This window comes from Amblyomma mixtum, chromosome 2 (assembly GCF_055824585.1).
Source record: "Amblyomma mixtum isolate Tamu chromosome 2, ASM5582458v1, whole genome shotgun sequence".
Lineage (NCBI taxonomy): Eukaryota > Metazoa > Arthropoda > Arachnida > Ixodida > Ixodidae > Amblyomma > Amblyomma mixtum.
The window spans coordinates 21149459-21171522 of NC_143013.1; the positions used below are offsets into that span (position 1 = coordinate 21149459).

The 22064-nt window shown below is 47.4% G+C and overlaps 1 protein-coding gene across 1 annotated transcript in view; it reads left to right on the forward strand.

Annotated features, from left to right (window-relative positions):
• Positions 1–20946, forward strand: part of LOC149358638 (uncharacterized) — a 36002-nt gene extending 15056 nt beyond the window's left edge. The window contains exons 13-18 of the mRNA XM_089567571.1: positions 2234–2430; positions 3536–3648; positions 19196–19313; positions 19884–20042; positions 20767–20880; positions 20923–20946. Of these exons, the coding sequence (XP_089423697.1) occupies positions 2234–2430; positions 3536–3648; positions 19196–19313; positions 19884–20042; positions 20767–20880; positions 20923–20946 (725 nt within the window). The remainder of the gene's footprint in view (positions 1–2233; positions 2431–3535; positions 3649–19195; positions 19314–19883; positions 20043–20766; positions 20881–20922) is intronic.
• Positions 20947–22064: the final 1118 nt, after the last annotated feature.

Sequence of the window (22064 nt, forward strand, 5' to 3'; positions counted from 1 at the left end):
CCCTGAAGAAAATGCAGTCTTTCTCGTCGTCAGGAGTAGACGCAAGCACGAAATACTCGTCAGTACCGGCTTAACATTTTTAAAATGGCTGCCAGATGGCGCTAGCCGCAATTTTGAAACCGGTCTCGTCCAGGTGATAGCACTACACACCACATCACAAAGCGTTTGTGCCGCTAGCGTCCCTGAAGCGCAAGACTAGCCACAGACGCACGAGCTCACGATGACTCGCTCACAAATCAACATAGCTCTCTAAGCTTAAGGTGTCGCGAGTCAAACTGAACCCCGTTTCAAGGTACGGTCCCTGCCAAACACTGCGATAACACCATATTGTGGCGCCTCACCAGATCGCGCTCACGGGACCACCACGTTTCCACTCCTTTTTTTCTTTCTTACGGATGGCCTGCGTCTGTTCGTTGTTCAGCCACAAGCTAGGGCGCAGGAAAACGCAACTTTACAATCTTAGTCCCTTTTGCGCGCTGCCGCCAGCAACCCGATGCTCGCCGTGATTGCAGGGCCTTATCAGGCCTGCACCGGCCAGAAACGGGGAGGGAGGTCTTGAGGGGCTTTTTCTCGCATAAGCTGATAATAGTTCGGGCAGTGAGTTTCGGATAATTTGCTTCATGTTTACATTCCGGTTCGACGCGGTTCCCGGACGCTAGTCGCATCAGTTTACCGAGAACCGAAGATAAAATTATGCCACTCTTAAGAAAAAAAAAATATAGCCGGAACCACAACACTGGTTCTCTGAAGTGCAAGTCTATTCGGCATAATACTCACGAATCAACAAGTGCAATCTGATGAAGGTTTCCTGTAAGATCACAACATTCTTATGTCCTGTGGCCTCTTCGATAAATTTACAGGCCTCACGTAAAACCATTTTCAGTTTGGACGTGTTGAGTCCTTCCACCTCTGCTCTCAGAAGTCTGTCGGGTGGTTCTTTGGTCAGTGTTAAAGGTTAAGTCTTTGCATTTAATAAGATAGAGTTCCTCGACACTTATAGCTCTGTAGAGAGCAGAGTAGACGAGCTTGAGTGGGTGCTTCTTAGTGTGGCACCTTGTGACTAGTGGATTGGAACTGCACTTCCCAGTATCAAAAAGAAGTCGCTTCACTTGAATGATATACCTTGTTCCACAAATAATGTCACAGTCACTGTGTGTCTCGCTATTGCAACTCAGCGAGGATTTATGTCTGAATTTGTGTCCGAGACGCGTCGTGTTCTTGAATTGCCCCCACAGACTGATTAGAGAAACAGCCTCATGCTATGTGGATCAACTATCCTCGTCAAGTCCGATGTAATTCAAAGTGCCCATTATGCCGTTGACCAGCCCGTCTGAAACGTCAATGTCGGCGCCGTTATCATGTACTGATTTCCTCGTTCCAAGGCAAGCTCCGAGGGTAGACCTCCGATTTCATAGTTCATTCTTTGCAACCCTACGAAGAAACTCCGTGATTTTTCACGATCGCTCAGAGTGAAGAAGTGACTGTGATAGCACCACCTGAGAGGCATGGCCTAAGACCACCACCAAATCGCATGACCCACATAGGCCTCATACTTGGGAGCGCCCTTTTTCGGCTTATTTGAATACCATTTGCATCGGTCAGCGCTTGAACGCGGAAGGTTTTGGTTGCGACATGCTTACAATGGCGACACTGTTTCATTGTTTTCCCCGGATATATAGTGCCTCATTTATAGATATCCATTCAAAATCGCGCAGCACCATTTAAGAATGCAAGAAGAGCTCCGTGATGCGTCAGCATTTTGGCCAATCGCGACGGCCAGTGACACAGAAAGCCAAGGCGAAGGCCAATCGCGAATCACGCTTCGCGCTTCGTGAATTCAGCTCTTACAGCTTACAGAATGCTCCTCCGTTAGGGAGGGTCAGCCCCTGAGCCCACTTAATCCAAGCTTACTGGACGTAAGTGAAAAAATTTTAGCGATACATATTAAAGAAAACACTCAGATTCCCTCAGGATGAGCAAGCAACCGATTAGATGAATCCAATGTTGCCCTCAGTGAAGGGCGCTTAGTAGGCCATCGGTTTTAAGGTGTGACTGCCGAAAGCAGACAATGCGGTCACTCTGCTGAAATTAATACACGAAAGAGGAAGCTGTATCAACCTAAAGGAAAAATCCAACGGCCATGATAATGTTATCAGTAAGCTTATGTGCCCCCTGACAAGTGATTGTCCTTGTTCGCGCCCTCTCGCGACAACCGTGGTCCCGTACTGTGCAGAGATGAAGGAGGACTTCGCGGGCGTCGATGCTCCGCTGCTGGTGGCTCTGGACGAGCGTGCGCTGGACAGCGTGCCCAGCCACGAGTTGGCGCACCAGACGTCGGCGCTGCTGCGTCGATACGGGTTGCATGGCCTGGCGCTGCTCTACGTGGCGGTTCCCTTGGTCAACGCGGCCACGCTGCTTCCGGCGCTCGTGGTGCGTTGGTGGTCCACACCCTGACGGGACGAATCTGAAGTGTGGCGTACCTTGAATTCAGAGTTTCGTTTTAACGGCAGCCTGACGCACACCTTCAGCCTGTCAGAGTTAGCAGTCGTCGCCGTAGCAATGTGAGTGTACATCATAAGTTTTAATGCGAGAGCATTAAAAGCCTCATGGCGCCAAAATGTGTTGGCGGTGATAAAATTCACTTATTGGCTGGATATATAAGTGACGTCACCAGATCGCATGTGACGTCACTCCCGGTAGAAGCATCTGCCTTTTCTAATGCTATCACATTGCCAACACATAATGTAATTAGGTGTCTGTCTGTGTCTGTCTGTCTCTGTCTCTCTCTTTGTCTCTCTTTCTGTCTATCTCTCCGTCTGTCTCCCTCTCTGTCTCTCTCTGTCTATTGTGTGTGCGCGTGTGCGTGTGTGTGAGCGGCGAAAGAATGAAAAGTTGAGCCTGTCCGTTAAATGGGTAATGCGGAGCGTATACAGCGCGTTTGAAACGTTGTCTGCAGTAAAATCACAGTTTACACATTTTCTGCTAAATAGTGAGCTATCTGATCCGTCATTTAACGTCATCTATGAGAGATATGGATGAGACGTAGTCGCGCGAAGCTGCAAGAGAGAGGTGGTGGAGCGATCGCGGTTTCGGCCGCTTATGTTTTTTCAGCAGCGTCCGCTTCGGCGGACGCGGTTGTTGCTGCGACGCGCGTCTTTTCTTTCCCTTTTTCCTCTCATCTTTTAATTCTCCTCTATCTGCACGCGGCAGTAGCGGTGGTGGCTCGGCTCGAGACAGTAGGCAGGCCCGTGCAATTTCCTTTTCATCCTTATCTCAGTCGCAACAACGACAACAAGCTGCAAGAGCGATGTCGATGTTCACAAAAGTGTCACCCGGAAATTCTATGAAGCAAAACGCTTCTGAGCTGGAATTGTGCTAAGGTTAAATGAAGTTGCTGCGGAATTGGAAATGCCTCTTTTTTAGTACCGCTGGTTTTGATAACTAGCGTCACTATAATAGTAAAGCATAAAACCGACGAGAAACAGCACGTAGGACAGAAAATGAGCTTGAGACGCTCGATTTCTTATTTTTCCAGGTGCTGCACACAACCTACAGGGAAGACAACTTGTGCCTTTTGTTCAGCGCGCAAGTTCTGGCCGACGCCGATGACAGTGCAATCAGCGTGCCAAGTATTAAACAAATAGCTCGGTACGACGAACCCAAAAGTGGTCATTATTCGCTGCACTTCTTGTGGAATAACGGGCCCGTTAGCTAGAAATTGGAGGGAGTCAGTTCTCTATTGACATAGTTTCAAGGCATTCAGCAAACAAGGATAGGGAAATCAGGAGCTATACAAAAGAAGCTAACAGCCTCTACACAAAAGAAAGCACAGATAAAACTTAATTTCTTATGGTGGCGTTGCTTTGAGGAAGTAATTATTGGTGCAGTTGCTTTAGAAGATAAAATTACACAATGTAGAAGAAAAGATAACCTCATTCTACCGATGGGACCCGAACCGACGACTTCCGCATGTGCAGTGCTGCGCTCTTCCAACTGAGCTACGGCCGCGGCTCTCTCTCCTTCTGCTTTCGATGGCATGCATATTATGTGAAACCTAACCTTGACAATTTTCACACGCACTCCACCCAGCCTTAACGACGTAAGGGGCTTACGTAACTCCTTATTGTTTCAGTGACTGTTGGCTTCTTTCTTGTACAATGTGGAGGTTACTGACTTATTTTGAAACATGTCGACAGGGGGCGGGGGTGCATAGTATAAATCATTTGCGTATTATGATTACTGGTACAAGCCAGCTCGATTTGTGTCTACTTCGAGAGAAAGAACGCTTACATATATTCGCAGGTCTACCCACTAGTACGCAACTCTGCTTACCGTTCGACAGAGTTATAGTTTTGAGGTTTTCATTCCAATGCATATATGTCAGCGACCTGAAAGATAGCCAGCCCTGTTGTTCAATTGGTAGACAACTGCCGTGACACTGGGAGAAGGTGTGTTTGAACCAGACTGGTGACGTCAGACTGGTGACGTGCTGGCCTTTCTTTTAATTGGTTGGGAATTTTCAGTAACTAGCGTCATCTGTTGGCCGCCATGAGCGAACATCGCGTTACTCAATGGGAATGTTTTAAACCTGTGTAAACTTGAGAAAACTAGAGTCCCGAGAGATTCTGCGCTAGCATGGGAATTATCATGGCCAACCCTTCCTCCTCGCTGCAACATCTGATCTATAAAATTCTTCCTCAGCTCACACCTATTTACGACGACAGTAAAAAAAAATCAATGGGATGTACCGAAAATTGGAAATTACCGCGGCGATTCTGAGTGCTCAGCGCCCTGCAGCACACGGTGGCAGTTGTGCAAACTCTAAACATTTGTCCAGATTTCTAGAGCTTGTAGAGTCTAAAAAGTGAACTAAATCTTCTTCCCTTTACACTCTAAACACGAATACACCTATGTAGGAGTAAAAAAGGAGTAGGGTCCACTAGCGCACTCGCTTTTACAAAAGGGAGTGCGCTAGAGGACAGCTTACTCTTAACTCCGTTCTGTTTAGAGTGTACGGTTAAAGTAACTTACAATTCCCTTCTGTGACAGAAGCCAACAGCCACAGAAACCAAGGGGCACAGGGGATTTTTTTTTTTTTTTAAGTTATTTATTTTGTGGTGTTGATCAATTTAGAATATTACTGAATATGTTATCGTTTGAAGATAACTGATTAGAAAAGCAGAAGAAAAAACAACCACCTGCCGCCGGTGGGATCCGAACCCACGACCTCCGAATTACGCGTCCGGTGCTCTACCTCTGAGCTACGGCGACGGCTGTCAATTCTTCTGCTTTCGGGGGTATTTATGTTTACAAGTAACCTAACCTTGAGAGTGTTCATCAGCGCCACCCACGTTCATAAGCGGCGGACGTAGAACGTCCTGAGTTACCGCAGGTGTGACGTAGAACGTCATCGAACGGAGAGGGCGGAAGCCCCTCATCCCCTTCCCTTGTTTGCTTAATTGCTCAGCGAGGGCCTCGATTCTGGCAGCCTTGAGCCTTAGGAAGCATAAGAGGGTTCTCACGCAGCTTCCGCCCTCTCCGTTCGATGACGTTCTACGTCACACCTGCGGTAACTCAGGACGTTCTACGTCCGCCGCTTATGAACGTGGGTGGCGCTGATGAACACTCTCAAGGTTAGGTTACTTGTAAACATAAATACCCCCGAAAGCAGAAGAATTGACAGCCGTCGCCGTAGCTCAGAGGTAGAGCACCGGACGCGTAATTCGGAGGTCGTGGGTTCGGATCCCACCGGCGGCAGGTGGTTGTTTTTTCTTCTGCTTTTCTAATCAGTTATCTTCAAACGATAACATATTCAGTAATATTCTAAATTGATCAACACCACAAAATAAATAACTTAAAAAAAAAAATCCCCTGTGCCCCTTGGTTTCTGTGGCTGTTGGCTTCTGTCATATTTATAACGAGCCCCTCATCCCCTTCCCTTGTTTGCTTAATTGCTCAGCGAGGGCCTCGATTCTGGCAGCCTTGAGCCTTAGGAAGCATAAGAGGGTTCTCACGCAGCTTCCGCCCTCTCCGTTCGATGACGTTCTACGTCACACCTGCGGTAACTCAGGACGTTCTACGTCCGCCGCTTATGAACGTGGGTGGCGCTGATGAACACTCTCAAGGTTAGGTTACTTGTAAACATAAATACCCCCGAAAGCAGAAGAATTGACAGCCGTCGCCGTAGCTCAGAGGTAGAGCACCGGACGCGTAATTCGGAGGTCGTGGGTTCGGATCCCACCGGCGGCAGGTGGTTGTTTTTTCTTCTGCTTTTCTAATCAGTTATCTTCAAACGATAACATATTCAGTAATATTCTAAATTGATCAACACCACAAAATAAATAACTTAAAAAAAAAAAAAAAAATCCCCTGTGCCCCTTGGTTTCTGTGGCTGTTGGCTTCTGTCATATTTATAACGAGCCCCTCATCCCCTTCCCTTGTTTGCTTAATTGCTCAGCGAGGGCCTCGATTCTGGCAGCCTTGAGCCTTAGGAAGCATAAGAGGGTTCTCACGCAGCTTCCGCCCTCTCCGTTCGATGACGTTCTACGTCACACCTGCGGTAACTCAGGACGTTCTACGTCCGCCGCTTATGAACGTGGGTGGCGCTGATGAACACTCTCAAGGTTAGGTTACTTGTAAACATAAATACCCCCGAAAGCAGAAGAATTGACAGCCGTCGCCGTAGCTCAGAGGTAGAGCACCGGACGCGTAATTCGGAGGTCGTGGGTTCGGATCCCACCGGCGGCAGGTGGTTGTTTTTTCTTCTGCTTTTCTAATCAGTTATCTTCAAACGATAACATATTCAGTAATATTCTAAATTGATCAACACCACAAAATAAATAACTTAAAAAAAAAAAATCCCCTGTGCCCCTTGGTTTCTGTGGCTGTTGGCTTCTGTCATATTTATAACGAGCCCCTCATCCCCTTCCCTTGTTTGCTTAATTGCTCAGCGAGGGCCTCGATTCTGGCAGCCTTGAGCCTTAGGAAGCATAAGAGGGTTCTCACGCAGCTTCCGCCCTCTCCGTTCGATGACGTTCTACGTCACACCTGCGGTAACTCAGGACGTTCTACGTCCGCCGCTTATGAACGTGGGTGGCGCTGATGAACACTCTCAAGGTTAGGTTACTTGTAAACATAAATACCCCCGAAAGCAGAAGAATTGACAGCCGTCGCCGTAGCTCAGAGGTAGAGCACCGGACGCGTAATTCGGAGGTCGTGGGTTCGGATCCCACCGGCGGCAGGTGGTTGTTTTTTCTTCTGCTTTTCTAATCAGTTATCTTCAAACGATAACATATTCAGTAATATTCTAAATTGATCAACACCACAAAATAAATAACTTAAAAAAAAAAAATCCCCTGTGCCCCTTGGTTTCTGTGGCTGTTGGCTTCTGTCATATTTATAACGAGCCCCTCATCCCCTTCCCTTGTTTGCTTAATTGCTCAGCGAGGGCCTCGATTCTGGCAGCCTTGAGCCTTAGGAAGCATAAGAGGGTTCTCACGCAGCTTCCGCCCTCTCCGTTCGATGACGTTCTACGTCACACCTGCGGTAACTCAGGACGTTCTACGTCCGCCGCTTATGAACGTGGGTGGCGCTGATGAACACTCTCAAGGTTAGGTTACTTGTAAACATAAATACCCCCGAAAGCAGAAGAATTGACAGCCGTCGCCGTAGCTCAGAGGTAGAGCACCGGACGCGTAATTCGGAGGTCGTGGGTTCGGATCCCACCGGCGGCAGGTGGTTGTTTTTTCTTCTGCTTTTCTAATCAGTTATCTTCAAACGATAACATATTCAGTAATATTCTAAATTGATCAACACCACAAAATAAATAACTTAAAAAAAAAAAAATCCCCTGTGCCCCTTGGTTTCTGTGGCTGTTGGCTTCTGTCATATTTATAACGAGCCCCTCATCCCCTTCCCTTGTTTGCTTAATTGCTCAGCGAGGGCCTCGATTCTGGCAGCCTTGAGCCTTAGGAAGCATAAGAGGGTTCTCACGCAGCTTCCGCCCTCTCCGTTCGATGACGTTCTACGTCACACCTGCGGTAACTCAGGACGTTCTACGTCCGCCGCTTATGAACGTGGGTGGCGCTGATGAACACTCTCAAGGTTAGGTTACTTGTAAACATAAATACCCCCGAAAGCAGAAGAATTGACAGCCGTCGCCGTAGCTCAGAGGTAGAGCACCGGACGCGTAATTCGGAGGTCGTGGGTTCGGATCCCACCGGCGGCAGGTGGTTGTTTTTTCTTCTGCTTTTCTAATCAGTTATCTTCAAACGATAACATATTCAGTAATATTCTAAATTGATCAACACCACAAAATAAATAACTTAAAAAAAAAAAAATCCCCTGTGCCCCTTGGTTTCTGTGGCTGTTGGCTTCTGTCATATTTATAACGAGCCCCTCATCCCCTTCCCTTGTTTGCTTAATTGCTCAGCGAGGGCCTCGATTCTGGCAGCCTTGAGCCTTAGGAAGCATAAGAGGGTTCTCACGCAGCTTCCGCCCTCTCCGTTCGATGACGTTCTACGTCACACCTGCGGTAACTCAGGACGTTCTACGTCCGCCGCTTATGAACGTGGGTGGCGCTGATGAACACTCTCAAGGTTAGGTTACTTGTAAACATAAATACCCCCGAAAGCAGAAGAATTGACAGCCGTCGCCGTAGCTCAGAGGTAGAGCACCGGACGCGTAATTCGGAGGTCGTGGGTTCGGATCCCACCGGCGGCAGGTGGTTGTTTTTTCTTCTGCTTTTCTAATCAGTTATCTTCAAACGATAACATATTCAGTAATATTCTAAATTGATCAACACCACAAAATAAATAACTTAAAAAAAAAAAAAAAAAAATCCCCTGTGCCCCTTGGTTTCTGTGGCTGTTGGCTTCTGTCATATTTATAACGAGCCCCTCATCCCCTTCCCTTGTTTGCTTAATTGCTCAGCGAGGGCCTCGATTCTGGCAGCCTTGAGCCTTAGGAAGCATAAGAGGGTTCTCACGCAGCTTCCGCCCTCTCCGTTCGATGACGTTCTACGTCACACCTGCGGTAACTCAGGACGTTCTACGTCCGCCGCTTATGAACGTGGGTGGCGCTGATGAACACTCTCAAGGTTAGGTTACTTGTAAACATAAATACCCCCGAAAGCAGAAGAATTGACAGCCGTCGCCGTAGCTCAGAGGTAGAGCACCGGACGCGTAATTCGGAGGTCGTGGGTTCGGATCCCACCGGCGGCAGGTGGTTGTTTTTTCTTCTGCTTTTCTAATCAGTTATCTTCAAACGATAACATATTCAGTAATATTCTAAATTGATCAACACCACAAAATAAATAACTTAAAAAAAAAAAATCCCCTGTGCCCCTTGGTTTCTGTGGCTGTTGGCTTCTGTCATATTTATAACGAGCCCCTCATCCCCTTCCCTTGTTTGCTTAATTGCTCAGCGAGGGCCTCGATTCTGGCAGCCTTGAGCCTTAGGAAGCATAAGAGGGTTCTCACGCAGCTTCCGCCCTCTCCGTTCGATGACGTTCTACGTCACACCTGCGGTAACTCAGGACGTTCTACGTCCGCCGCTTATGAACGTGGGTGGCGCTGATGAACACTCTCAAGGTTAGGTTACTTGTAAACATAAATACCCCCGAAAGCAGAAGAATTGACAGCCGTCGCCGTAGCTCAGAGGTAGAGCACCGGACGCGTAATTCGGAGGTCGTGGGTTCGGATCCCACCGGCGGCAGGTGGTTGTTTTTTCTTCTGCTTTTCTAATCAGTTATCTTCAAACGATAACATATTCAGTAATATTCTAAATTGATCAACACCACAAAATAAATAACTTAAAAAAAAAAAATCCCCTGTGCCCCTTGGTTTCTGTGGCTGTTGGCTTCTGTCATATTTATAACGAGCCCCTCATCCCCTTCCCTTGTTTGCTTAATTGCTCAGCGAGGGCCTCGATTCTGGCAGCCTTGAGCCTTAGGAAGCATAAGAGGGTTCTCACGCAGCTTCCGCCCTCTCCGTTCGATGACGTTCTACGTCACACCTGCGGTAACTCAGGACGTTCTACGTCCGCCGCTTATGAACGTGGGTGGCGCTGATGAACACTCTCAAGGTTAGGTTACTTGTAAACATAAATACCCCCGAAAGCAGAAGAATTGACAGCCGTCGCCGTAGCTCAGAGGTAGAGCACCGGACGCGTAATTCGGAGGTCGTGGGTTCGGATCCCACCGGCGGCAGGTGGTTGTTTTTTCTTCTGCTTTTCTAATCAGTTATCTTCAAACGATAACATATTCAGTAATATTCTAAATTGATCAACACCACAAAATAAATAACTTAAAAAAAAAAAATCCCCTGTGCCCCTTGGTTTCTGTGGCTGTTGGCTTCTGTCATATTTATAACGAGCCCCTCATCCCCTTCCCTTGTTTGCTTAATTGCTCAGCGAGGGCCTCGATTCTGGCAGCCTTGAGCCTTAGGAAGCATAAGAGGGTTCTCACGCAGCTTCCGCCCTCTCCGTTCGATGACGTTCTACGTCACACCTGCGGTAACTCAGGACGTTCTACGTCCGCCGCTTATGAACGTGGGTGGCGCTGATGAACACTCTCAAGGTTAGGTTACTTGTAAACATAAATACCCCCGAAAGCAGAAGAATTGACAGCCGTCGCCGTAGCTCAGAGGTAGAGCACCGGACGCGTAATTCGGAGGTCGTGGGTTCGGATCCCACCGGCGGCAGGTGGTTGTTTTTTCTTCTGCTTTTCTAATCAGTTATCTTCAAACGATAACATATTCAGTAATATTCTAAATTGATCAACACCACAAAATAAATAACTTAAAAAAAAAAAAATCCCCTGTGCCCCTTGGTTTCTGTGGCTGTTGGCTTCTGTCATATTTATAACGAGCCCCTCATCCCCTTCCCTTGTTTGCTTAATTGCTCAGCGAGGGCCTCGATTCTGGCAGCCTTGAGCCTTAGGAAGCATAAGAGGGTTCTCACGCAGCTTCCGCCCTCTCCGTTCGATGACGTTCTACGTCACACCTGCGGTAACTCAGGACGTTCTACGTCCGCCGCTTATGAACGTGGGTGGCGCTGATGAACACTCTCAAGGTTAGGTTACTTGTAAACATAAATACCCCCGAAAGCAGAAGAATTGACAGCCGTCGCCGTAGCTCAGAGGTAGAGCACCGGACGCGTAATTCGGAGGTCGTGGGTTCGGATCCCACCGGCGGCAGGTGGTTGTTTTTTCTTCTGCTTTTCTAATCAGTTATCTTCAAACGATAACATATTCAGTAATATTCTAAATTGATCAACACCACAAAATAAATAACTTAAAAAAAAAAATCCCCTGTGCCCCTTGGTTTCTGTGGCTGTTGGCTTCTGTCATATTTATAACGAGCCCCTCATCCCCTTCCCTTGTTTGCTTAATTGCTCAGCGAGGGCCTCGATTCTGGCAGCCTTGAGCCTTAGGAAGCATAAGAGGGTTCTCACGCAGCTTCCGCCCTCTCCGTTCGATGACGTTCTACGTCACACCTGCGGTAACTCAGGACGTTCTACGTCCGCCGCTTATGAACGTGGGTGGCGCTGATGAACACTCTCAAGGTTAGGTTACTTGTAAACATAAATACCCCCGAAAGCAGAAGAATTGACAGCCGTCGCCGTAGCTCAGAGGTAGAGCACCGGACGCGTAATTCGGAGGTCGTGGGTTCGGATCCCACCGGCGGCAGGTGGTTGTTTTTTCTTCTGCTTTTCTAATCAGTTATCTTCAAACGATAACATATTCAGTAATATTCTAAATTGATCAACACCACAAAATAAATAACTTAAAAAAAAAAAAATCCCCTGTGCCCCTTGGTTTCTGTGGCTGTTGGCTTCTGTCATATTTATAACGAGCCCCTCATCCCCTTCCCTTGTTTGCTTAATTGCTCAGCGAGGGCCTCGATTCTGGCAGCCTTGAGCCTTAGGAAGCATAAGAGGGTTCTCACGCAGCTTCCGCCCTCTCCGTTCGATGACGTTCTACGTCACACCTGCGGTAACTCAGGACGTTCTACGTCCGCCGCTTATGAACGTGGGTGGCGCTGATGAACACTCTCAAGGTTAGGTTACTTGTAAACATAAATACCCCCGAAAGCAGAAGAATTGACAGCCGTCGCCGTAGCTCAGAGGTAGAGCACCGGACGCGTAATTCGGAGGTCGTGGGTTCGGATCCCACCGGCGGCAGGTGGTTGTTTTTTCTTCTGCTTTTCTAATCAGTTATCTTCAAACGATAACATATTCAGTAATATTCTAAATTGATCAACACCCCACAAAATAAATAACTTAAAAAAAAAAAATCCCCTGTGCCCCTTGGTTTCTGTGGCTGTTGGCTTCTGTCATATTTATAACGAGCCCCTCATCCCCTTCCCTTGTTTGCTTAATTGCTCAGCGAGGGCCTCGATTCTGGCAGCCTTGAGCCTTAGGAAGCATAAGAGGGTTCTCACGCAGCTTCCGCCCTCTCCGTTCGATGACGTTCTACGTCACACCTGCGGTAACTCAGGACGTTCTACGTCCGCCGCTTATGAACGTGGGTGGCGCTGATGAACACTCTCAAGGTTAGGTTACTTGTAAACATAAATACCCCCGAAAGCAGAAGAATTGACAGCCGTCGCCGTAGCTCAGAGGTAGAGCACCGGACGCGTAATTCGGAGGTCGTGGGTTCGGATCCCACCGGCGGCAGGTGGTTGTTTTTTCTTCTGCTTTTCTAATCAGTTATCTTCAAACGATAACATATTCAGTAATATTCTAAATTGATCAACACCACAAAATAAATAACTTAAAAAAAAAAAATCCCCTGTGCCCCTTGGTTTCTGTGGCTGTTGGCTTCTGTCATATTTATAACGAGCCCCTCATCCCCTTCCCTTGTTTGCTTAATTGCTCAGCGAGGGCCTCGATTCTGGCAGCCTTGAGCCTTAGGAAGCATAAGAGGGTTCTCACGCAGCTTCCGCCCTCTCCGTTCGATGACGTTCTACGTCACACCTGCGGTAACTCAGGACGTTCTACGTCCGCCGCTTATGAACGTGGGTGGCGCTGATGAACACTCTCAAGGTTAGGTTACTTGTAAACATAAATACCCCCGAAAGCAGAAGAATTGACAGCCGTCGCCGTAGCTCAGAGGTAGAGCACCGGACGCGTAATTCGGAGGTCGTGGGTTCGGATCCCACCGGCGGCAGGTGGTTGTTTTTTCTTCTGCTTTTCTAATCAGTTATCTTCAAACGATAACATATTCAGTAATATTCTAAATTGATCAACACCACAAAATAAATAACTTAAAAAAAAAAAATCCCCTGTGCCCCTTGGTTTCTGTGGCTGTTGGCTTCTGTCATATTTATAACGAGCCCCTCATCCCCTTCCCTTGTTTGCTTAATTGCTCAGCGAGGGCCTCGATTCTGGCAGCCTTGAGCCTTAGGAAGCATAAGAGGGTTCTCACGCAGCTTCCGCCCTCTCCGTTCGATGACGTTCTACGTCACACCTGCGGTAACTCAGGACGTTCTACGTCCGCCGCTTATGAACGTGGGTGGCGCTGATGAACACTCTCAAGGTTAGGTTACTTGTAAACATAAATACCCCCGAAAGCAGAAGAATTGACAGCCGTCGCCGTAGCTCAGAGGTAGAGCACCGGACGCGTAATTCGGAGGTCGTGGGTTCGGATCCCACCGGCGGCAGGTGGTTGTTTTTTCTTCTGCTTTTCTAATCAGTTATCTTCAAACGATAACATATTCAGTAATATTCTAAATTGATCAACACCACAAAATAAATAACTTAAAAAAAAAAAATCCCCTGTGCCCCTTGGTTTCTGTGGCTGTTGGCTTCTGTCATATTTATAACGAGCCCCTCATCCCCTTCCCTTGTTTGCTTAATTGCTCAGCGAGGGCCTCGATTCTGGCAGCCTTGAGCCTTAGGAAGCATAAGAGGGTTCTCACGCAGCTTCCGCCCTCTCCGTTCGATGACGTTCTACGTCACACCTGCGGTAACTCAGGACGTTCTACGTCCGCCGCTTATGAACGTGGGTGGCGCTGATGAACACTCTCAAGGTTAGGTTACTTGTAAACATAAATACCCCCGAAAGCAGAAGAATTGACAGCCGTCGCCGTAGCTCAGAGGTAGAGCACCGGACGCGTAATTCGGAGGTCGTGGGTTCGGATCCCACCGGCGGCAGGTGGTTGTTTTTTCTTCTGCTTTTCTAATCAGTTATCTTCAAACGATAACATATTCAGTAATATTCTAAATTGATCAACACCACAAAATAAATAACTTAAAAAAAAAAAAATCCCCTGTGCCCCTTGGTTTCTGTGGCTGTTGGCTTCTGTCATATTTATAACGAGCCCCTCATCCCCTTCCCTTGTTTGCTTAATTGCTCAGCGAGGGCCTCGATTCTGGCAGCCTTGAGCCTTAGGAAGCATAAGAGGGTTCTCACGCAGCTTCCGCCCTCTCCGTTCGATGACGTTCTACGTCACACCTGCGGTAACTCAGGACGTTCTACGTCCGCCGCTTATGAACGTGGGTGGCGCTGATGAACACTCTCAAGGTTAGGTTACTTGTAAACATAAATACCCCCGAAAGCAGAAGAATTGACAGCCGTCGCCGTAGCTCAGAGGTAGAGCACCGGACGCGTAATTCGGAGGTCGTGGGTTCGGATCCCACCGGCGGCAGGTGGTTGTTTTTTCTTCTGCTTTTCTAATCAGTTATCTTCAAACGATAACATATTCAGTAATATTCTAAATTGATCAACACCACAAAATAAATAACTTAAAAAAAAAAAATCCCCTGTGCCCCTTGGTTTCTGTGGCTGTTGGCTTCTGTCATATTTATAACGAGCCCCTCATCCCCTTCCCTTGTTTGCTTAATTGCTCAGCGAGGGCCTCGATTCTGGCAGCCTTGAGCCTTAGGAAGCATAAGAGGGTTCTCACGCAGCTTCCGCCCTCTCCGTTCGATGACGTTCTACGTCACACCTGCGGTAACTCAGGACGTTCTACGTCCGCCGCTTATGAACGTGGGTGGCGCTGATGAACACTCTCAAGGTTAGGTTACTTGTAAACATAAATACCCCCGAAAGCAGAAGAATTGACAGCCGTCGCCGTAGCTCAGAGGTAGAGCACCGGACGCGTAATTCGGAGGTCGTGGGTTCGGATCCCACCGGCGGCAGGTGGTTGTTTTTTCTTCTGCTTTTCTAATCAGTTATCTTCAAACGATAACATATTCAGTAATATTCTAAATTGATCAACACCACAAAATAAATAACTTAAAAAAAAAAAATCCCCTGTGCCCCTTGGTTTCTGTGGCTGTTGGCTTCTGTCATATTTATAACGAGCCCCTCATCCCCTTCCCTTGTTTGCTTAATTGCTCAGCGAGGGCCTCGATTCTGGCAGCCTTGAGCCTTAGGAAGCATAAGAGGGTTCTCACGCAGCTTCCGCCCTCTCCGTTCGATGACGTTCTACGTCACACCTGCGGTAACTCAGGACGTTCTACGTCCGCCGCTTATGAACGTGGGTGGCGCTGATGAACACTCTCAAGGTTAGGTTACTTGTAAACATAAATACCCCCGAAAGCAGAAGAATTGACAGCCGTCGCCGTAGCTCAGAGGTAGAGCACCGGACGCGTAATTCGGAGGTCGTGGGTTCGGATCCCACCGGCGGCAGGTGGTTGTTTTTTCTTCTGCTTTTCTAATCAGTTATCTTCAAACGATAACATATTCAGTAATATTCTAAATTGATCAACACCACAAAATAAATAACTTAAAAAAAAAAAATCCCCTGTGCCCCTTGGTTTCTGTGGCTGTTGGCTTCTGTCATATTTATAACGAGCCCCTCATCCCCTTCCCTTGTTTGCTTAATTGCTCAGCGAGGGCCTCGATTCTGGCAGCCTTGAGCCTTAGGAAGCATAAGAGGGTTCTCACGCAGCTTCCGCCCTCTCCGTTCGATGACGTTCTACGTCACACCTGCGGTAACTCAGGACGTTCTACGTCCGCCGCTTATGAACGTGGGTGGCGCTGATGAACACTCTCAAGGTTAGGTTACTTGTAAACATAAATACCCCCGAAAGCAGAAGAATTGACAGCCGTCGCCGTAGCTCAGAGGTAGAGCACCGGACGCGTAATTCGGAGGTCGTGGGTTCGGATCCCACCGGCGGCAGGTGGTTGTTTTTTCTTCTGCTTTTCTAATCAGTTATCTTCAAACGATAACATATTCAGTAATATTCTAAATTGATCAACACCACAAAATAAATAACTTAAAAAAAAAAAAATCCCCTGTGCCCCTTGGTTTCTGTGGCTGTTGGCTTCTGTCATATTTATAACGAGCCCCTCATCCCCTTCCCTTGTTTGCTTAATTGCTCAGCGAGGGCCTCGATTCTGGCAGCCTTGAGCCTTAGGAAGCATAAGAGGGTTCTCACGCAGCTTCCGCCCTCTCCGTTCGATGACGTTCTACGTCACACCTGCGGTAACTCAGGACGTTCTACGTCCGCCGCTTATGAACGTGGGTGGCGCTGATGAACACTCTCAAGGTTAGGTTACTTGTAAACATAAATACCCCCGAAAGCAGAAGAATTGACAGCCGTCGCCGTAGCTCAGAGGTAGAGCACCGGACGCGTAATTCGGAGGTCGTGGGTTCGGATCCCACCGGCGGCAGGTGGTTGTTTTTTCTTCTGCTTTTCTAATCAGTTATCTTCAAACGATAACATATTCAGTAATATTCTAAATTGATCAACACCACAAAATAAATAACTTAAAAAAAAAAAATCCCCTGTGCCCCTTGGTTTCTGTGGCTGTTGGCTTCTGTCATATTTATAACGAGCCCCTCATCCCCTTCCCTTGTTTGCTTAATTGCTCAGCGAGGGCCTCGATTCTGGCAGCCTTGAGCCTTAGGAAGCATAAGAGGGTTCTCACGCAGCTTCCGCCCTCTCCGTTCGATGACGTTCTACGTCACACCTGCGGTAACTCAGGACGTTCTACGTCCGCCGCTTATGAACGTGGGTGGCGCTGATGAACACTCTCAAGGTTAGGTTACTTGTAAACATAAATACCCCCGAAAGCAGAAGAATTGACAGCCGTCGCCGTAGCTCAGAGGTAGAGCACCGGACGCGTAATTCGGAGGTCGTGGGTTCGGATCCCACCGGCGGCAGGTGGTTGTTTTTTCTTCTGCTTTTCTAATCAGTTATCTTCAAACGATAACATATTCAGTAATATTCTAAATTGATCAACACCACAAAATAAATAACTTAAAAAAAAAAAATCCCCTGTGCCCCTTGGTTTCTGTGGCTGTTGGCTTCTGTCATATTTATAACGAGCCCCTCATCCCCTTCCCTTGTTTGCTTAATTGCTCAGCGAGGGCCTCGATTCTGGCAGCCTTGAGCCTTAGGAAGCATAAGAGGGTTCTCACGCAGCTTCCGCCCTCTCCGTTCGATGACGTTCTACGTCACACCTGCGGTAACTCAGGACGTTCTACGTCCGCCGCTTATGAACGTGGGTGGCGCTGATGAACACTCTCAAGGTTAGGTTACTTGTAAACATAAATACCCCCGAAAGCAGAAGAATTGACAGCCGTCGCCGTAGCTCAGAGGTAGAGCACCGGACGCGTAATTCGGAGGTCGTGGGTTCGGATCCCACCGGCGGCAGGTGGTTGTTTTTTCTTCTGCTTTTCTAATCAGTTATCTTCAAACGATAACATATTCAGTAATATTCTAAATTGATCAACACCACAAAATAAATAACTTAAAAAAAAAAAAATCCCCTGTGCCCCTTGGTTTCTGTGGCTGTTGGCTTCTGTCATATTTATAACGAGCCCCTCATCCCCTTCCCTTGTTTGCTTAATTGCTCAGCGAGGGCCTCGATTCTGGCAGCCTTGAGCCTTAGGAAGCATAAGAGGGTTCTCACGCAGCTTCCGCCCTCTCCGTTCGATGACGTTCTACGTCACACCTGCGGTAACTCAGGACGTTCTACGTCCGCCGCTTATGAACGTGGGTGGCGCTGATGAACACTCTCAAGGTTAGGTTACTTGTAAACATAAATACCCCCGAAAGCAGAAGAATTGACAGCCGTCGCCGTAGCTCAGAGGTAGAGCACCGGACGCGTAATTCGGAGGTCGTGGGTTCGGATCCCACCGGCGGCAGGTGGTTGTTTTTTCTTCTGCTTTTCTAATCAGTTATCTTCAAACGATAACATATTCAGTAATATTCTAAATTGATCAACACCACAAAATAAATAACTTAAAAAAAAAAAATCCCCTGTGCCCCTTGGTTTCTGTGGCTGTTGGCTTCTGTCATATTTATAACGAGCCCCTCATCCCCTTCCCTTGTTTGCTTAATTGCTCAGCGAGGGCCTCGATTCTGGCAGCCTTGAGCCTTAGGAAGCATAAGAGGGTTCTCACGCAGCTTCCGCCCTCTCCGTTCGATGACGTTCTACGTCACACCTGCGGTAACTCAGGACGTTCTACGTCCGCCGCTTATGAACGTGGGTGGCGCTGATGAACACTCTCAAGGTTAGGTTACTTGTAAACATAAATACCCCCGAAAGCAGAAGAATTGACAGCCGTCGCCGTAGCTCAGAGGTAGAGCACCGGACGCGTAATTCGGAGGTCGTGGGTTCGGATCCCACCGGCGGCAGGTGGTTGTTTTTTCTTCTGCTTTTCTAATCAGTTATCTTCAAACGATAACATATTCAGTAATATTCTAAATTGATCAACACCACAAAATAAATAACTTAAAAAAAAAAAATCCCCTGTGCCCCTTGGTTTCTGTGGCTGTTGGCTTCTGTCATATTTATAACGAGCCCCTCATCCCCTTCCCTTGTTTGCTTAATTCCCTTCTGTGGTATTTTCTAACTTTGCTTCTTTGTATCGGTGGTATTAAGCAGACAACCTGGTTAAAGGCAAAAACGTCGATTTGGCAGTTTGTCTGTAATTAGCCGGGGACTTTAGTGTTCAGCTGCACAAGACTCGCTTCCTTCTTTGGCGAACACAAGAAGAAGCACGGTAGCTTGCTTAGCAAACCTATAGGAGAAGTATCTATCTTGCAGTGTTCTTGTTCGACTAGAATAATTTCCTTCGTATGGTCTAGTGTATGAGAGGCGTCATTGCACAACTACGCGGACGACATCGAGGCGCCAAGGGAGGAATAGTAACTCTAGTTGGCGAGAAGGGCAGAGCTGCAGGAGTGCTCCCGACAAATTTCCTGAACTGAGATGCAAACCATATTTTGTTTTCAGATTCACGGACATGTTCATTCTGAACACGCACTACGCCGGCTACATGGGTCCGTGCCGTGTCATGGCCGCGTCCACACTCCAGGAAGATAGGAAGTCCTGCATCCCGACCTTGCCCGTGGTAAATTCATTGTCATGAATTAAAAATGTACCGTTCCTTTTGCAGTTTTCGCATACGTCCAAGAGGTGGTTTTTATCGGACTTGCGCATTTAGTAGCGAGCTTTCAAGCAAATAAGAATTTTCCAAAATTGTCTAGTCTGCTCTTTATGGTTTAGAGAGATGGAAAAACCTTCTTCTACGATCAAAAGTTCGTTAGTGTTAGATCCATGCTGAAATCAGTTTTCTTCGCGATGATTTTACCTGTACTGACGATACGTAACAAGTTGCAGCCAAATTAATATCAAAGTGAAGCTCTTCTTCAACGACGATGTTAAACCTAACCATGAGAACAACCACAAAACGAATTCCTCGTGCCCTCTATGAAAGATGAAATTTTTGCTAAAACCAAGGCTCTCATTTTTGGCTGGCTGGCTACCTACATAAGCTGAATTGCCATATGGGACCTAGATGCGAATATCTTAGTGCGCCGGTGAGTCGGGGCCTTTACGTAACATGGTCTGTCCGAAACTAGATAGTTTCAGAACGAGTTTCTAACGTATCATGGTGTTGACACCCTTTCCGTGGTTCCAGGAAACAGCCGCTGAATGGCTGAAGCAGGTGGAGGAAAGCAGCCCACAGGGGCCGGCCCTGTTCGTGTCAGTGGACATGCGATCTTTCCGGTACCGAGTTTACCAGCGGCCTGCGTTAGAAGCGTCCTGCAACCTGGAGGAACACGCGGAATATTCCCAGGTGAGCATGCATGGCGTCGTGTTTTTAGGATTCAACCCCAGAGTAGCCAGTACACTAAGTCACGCCTCTATAAAATCGCGCGAAAAACACTTTTTTGTTCGCACTCTGTCGAACAGTCCTCGTGAAATATGTCGACAAAAGTATAGTCTTAAGTAGCGTAGCAAAAAAAAGCGAAGCAAATGTTTTGCTTCAAACCACTGTGGTGTGCCGTAATTGCAGCTGAGACATGAAAAGGGCAAGAAAATGCCTTCTTTGGTTTTATGTTGCACAAATAATGACAGCTTAGAATTTTTCTCATTACTTAGTACACTACCGTGAGTTCTTGCTGCACTATCACAAGGTGGCAGTCGCGAACGCTCTAATGCGTCTTACTATAGGGAGCACTAAAAGTTCTCAGAAACCTGGAAAGTGGGGGGAACCAGTACTGAATTACTGAATTAAGTATCCTGCCGTTTTCGAAATGCTATCTAGCCTTGAGGCACTACGAGACTTCCATGTAGCGTCTGTCGTGCGGCGCTGATATGTCGACATTGGTTTTGCCAGAATAGTGAACCAGGCTATTTCATCTATAGCCAAGGTCGGCCATTTGGAAAAGAAAACAAGTGTTTTAGTTTTTTAGTGTGAAAACTGAGGGGTTAGTTTCTTGCGCGGATACATTGTTGCCCTAGCGTCACGTGTTACCACTAAAGCGAGTACATGCAGCGTGCAAACACTTCAATTTCAGGTTTGCAACAACACCGGCTGGAGGGAGCTTCATGTGCGTGCCACAGCTGCAGCTGTGAAATTCAAGGGCAATGACGTTGTTTCCTACGAGACACCGGAGTCGGTGAAGGTTGCGGTAAGATCTCTGTCCGTGTAACTTTATCTTCGGTTTTCCTAGAGTCCCACTCTGGAGAGGAGCTGAGGAAAAAGGCAACAGTGTACGACAAGATGAGTGCTGCTCACGGCTTCGCCAACACCATTAGTGACGATAATTTTCTTGAACCATATCGTGGAATTCCAGCACATATACCCAGACTGTAGATTTCCCCCCTTTTTTAACAAAGAAGGTGTTTGTATCTTAGGACAGAAGTTTGTAGTAACGAAAGAAATTTTTTCCATAGCGGCAGCAAACACTATTGTGACTATTGTACCCCTGTCGCTATAGTATTCCGGACCAGGACGAATTTTTTCTTCAACCGCGAAGCTTCTGTGAAAGCTGTTAGTTTTATTTTGTAGCCGTATGTCTGTGCTTGATTGGATGCTTGTGAGTAGTTGCTCCCGTATTACACCATTGAACTGCACTATTGAACTGCACTATTGAACTGCACTATTGAACTGCACTATTGAACTGCACTATTGAACTGCCCTATTGAACTGCACTATTGAGCTGCACCTACTGTTGTCCCGACAAAGCTGTCCCTGCCGTGACTACAGAAACTCACGTCATTGTGGCAACTGACGAATAAATTGAAATAAATTCATCTCAACTTTTGGGATCGATTCTGTCGTATGAAGACTGAATTTTCTGCCCTCATTTCTGACTGGGTACTCGCGAGTCACGCATATCGAAACAAAGCTTACTTAAGCCCTCACCCCGCATAGACGCAAGAGCAAATTGACGGGCTAGCTGATGTTGCATGGTGAATATACAGCGCAAGGAACAAAGACAAAAGAACAGAGGCAGTGAAAGACGCACACTGGCGCTGACTATCACCAGTGTTGATAGTCAGCGCCTTTGAGTGTCTTTCCCTCTTTCTGTCTTATTGTCATTGTGCCTTGCGCTGTAGATTCAGCATCGCATACAGTTTAGCAGATAACTGCCGCATGTTTACGCATCACTGCGTAACGCGCTTAACTCGGCGAAAGCTGTCCCTGTGCTTCTTGCTCTCTGCTAATATCCGAGGTCTACAGAGAAGTTTAAGACCTACAGTCTTTATGGAAACCTCTGCCACACAAACGATCCCAACAGGCGCATCGTCAAGTTGGCGCCGCTGGTGACGTAATAACACGTGACCGGATCCGTTACTATAAATCTGACCA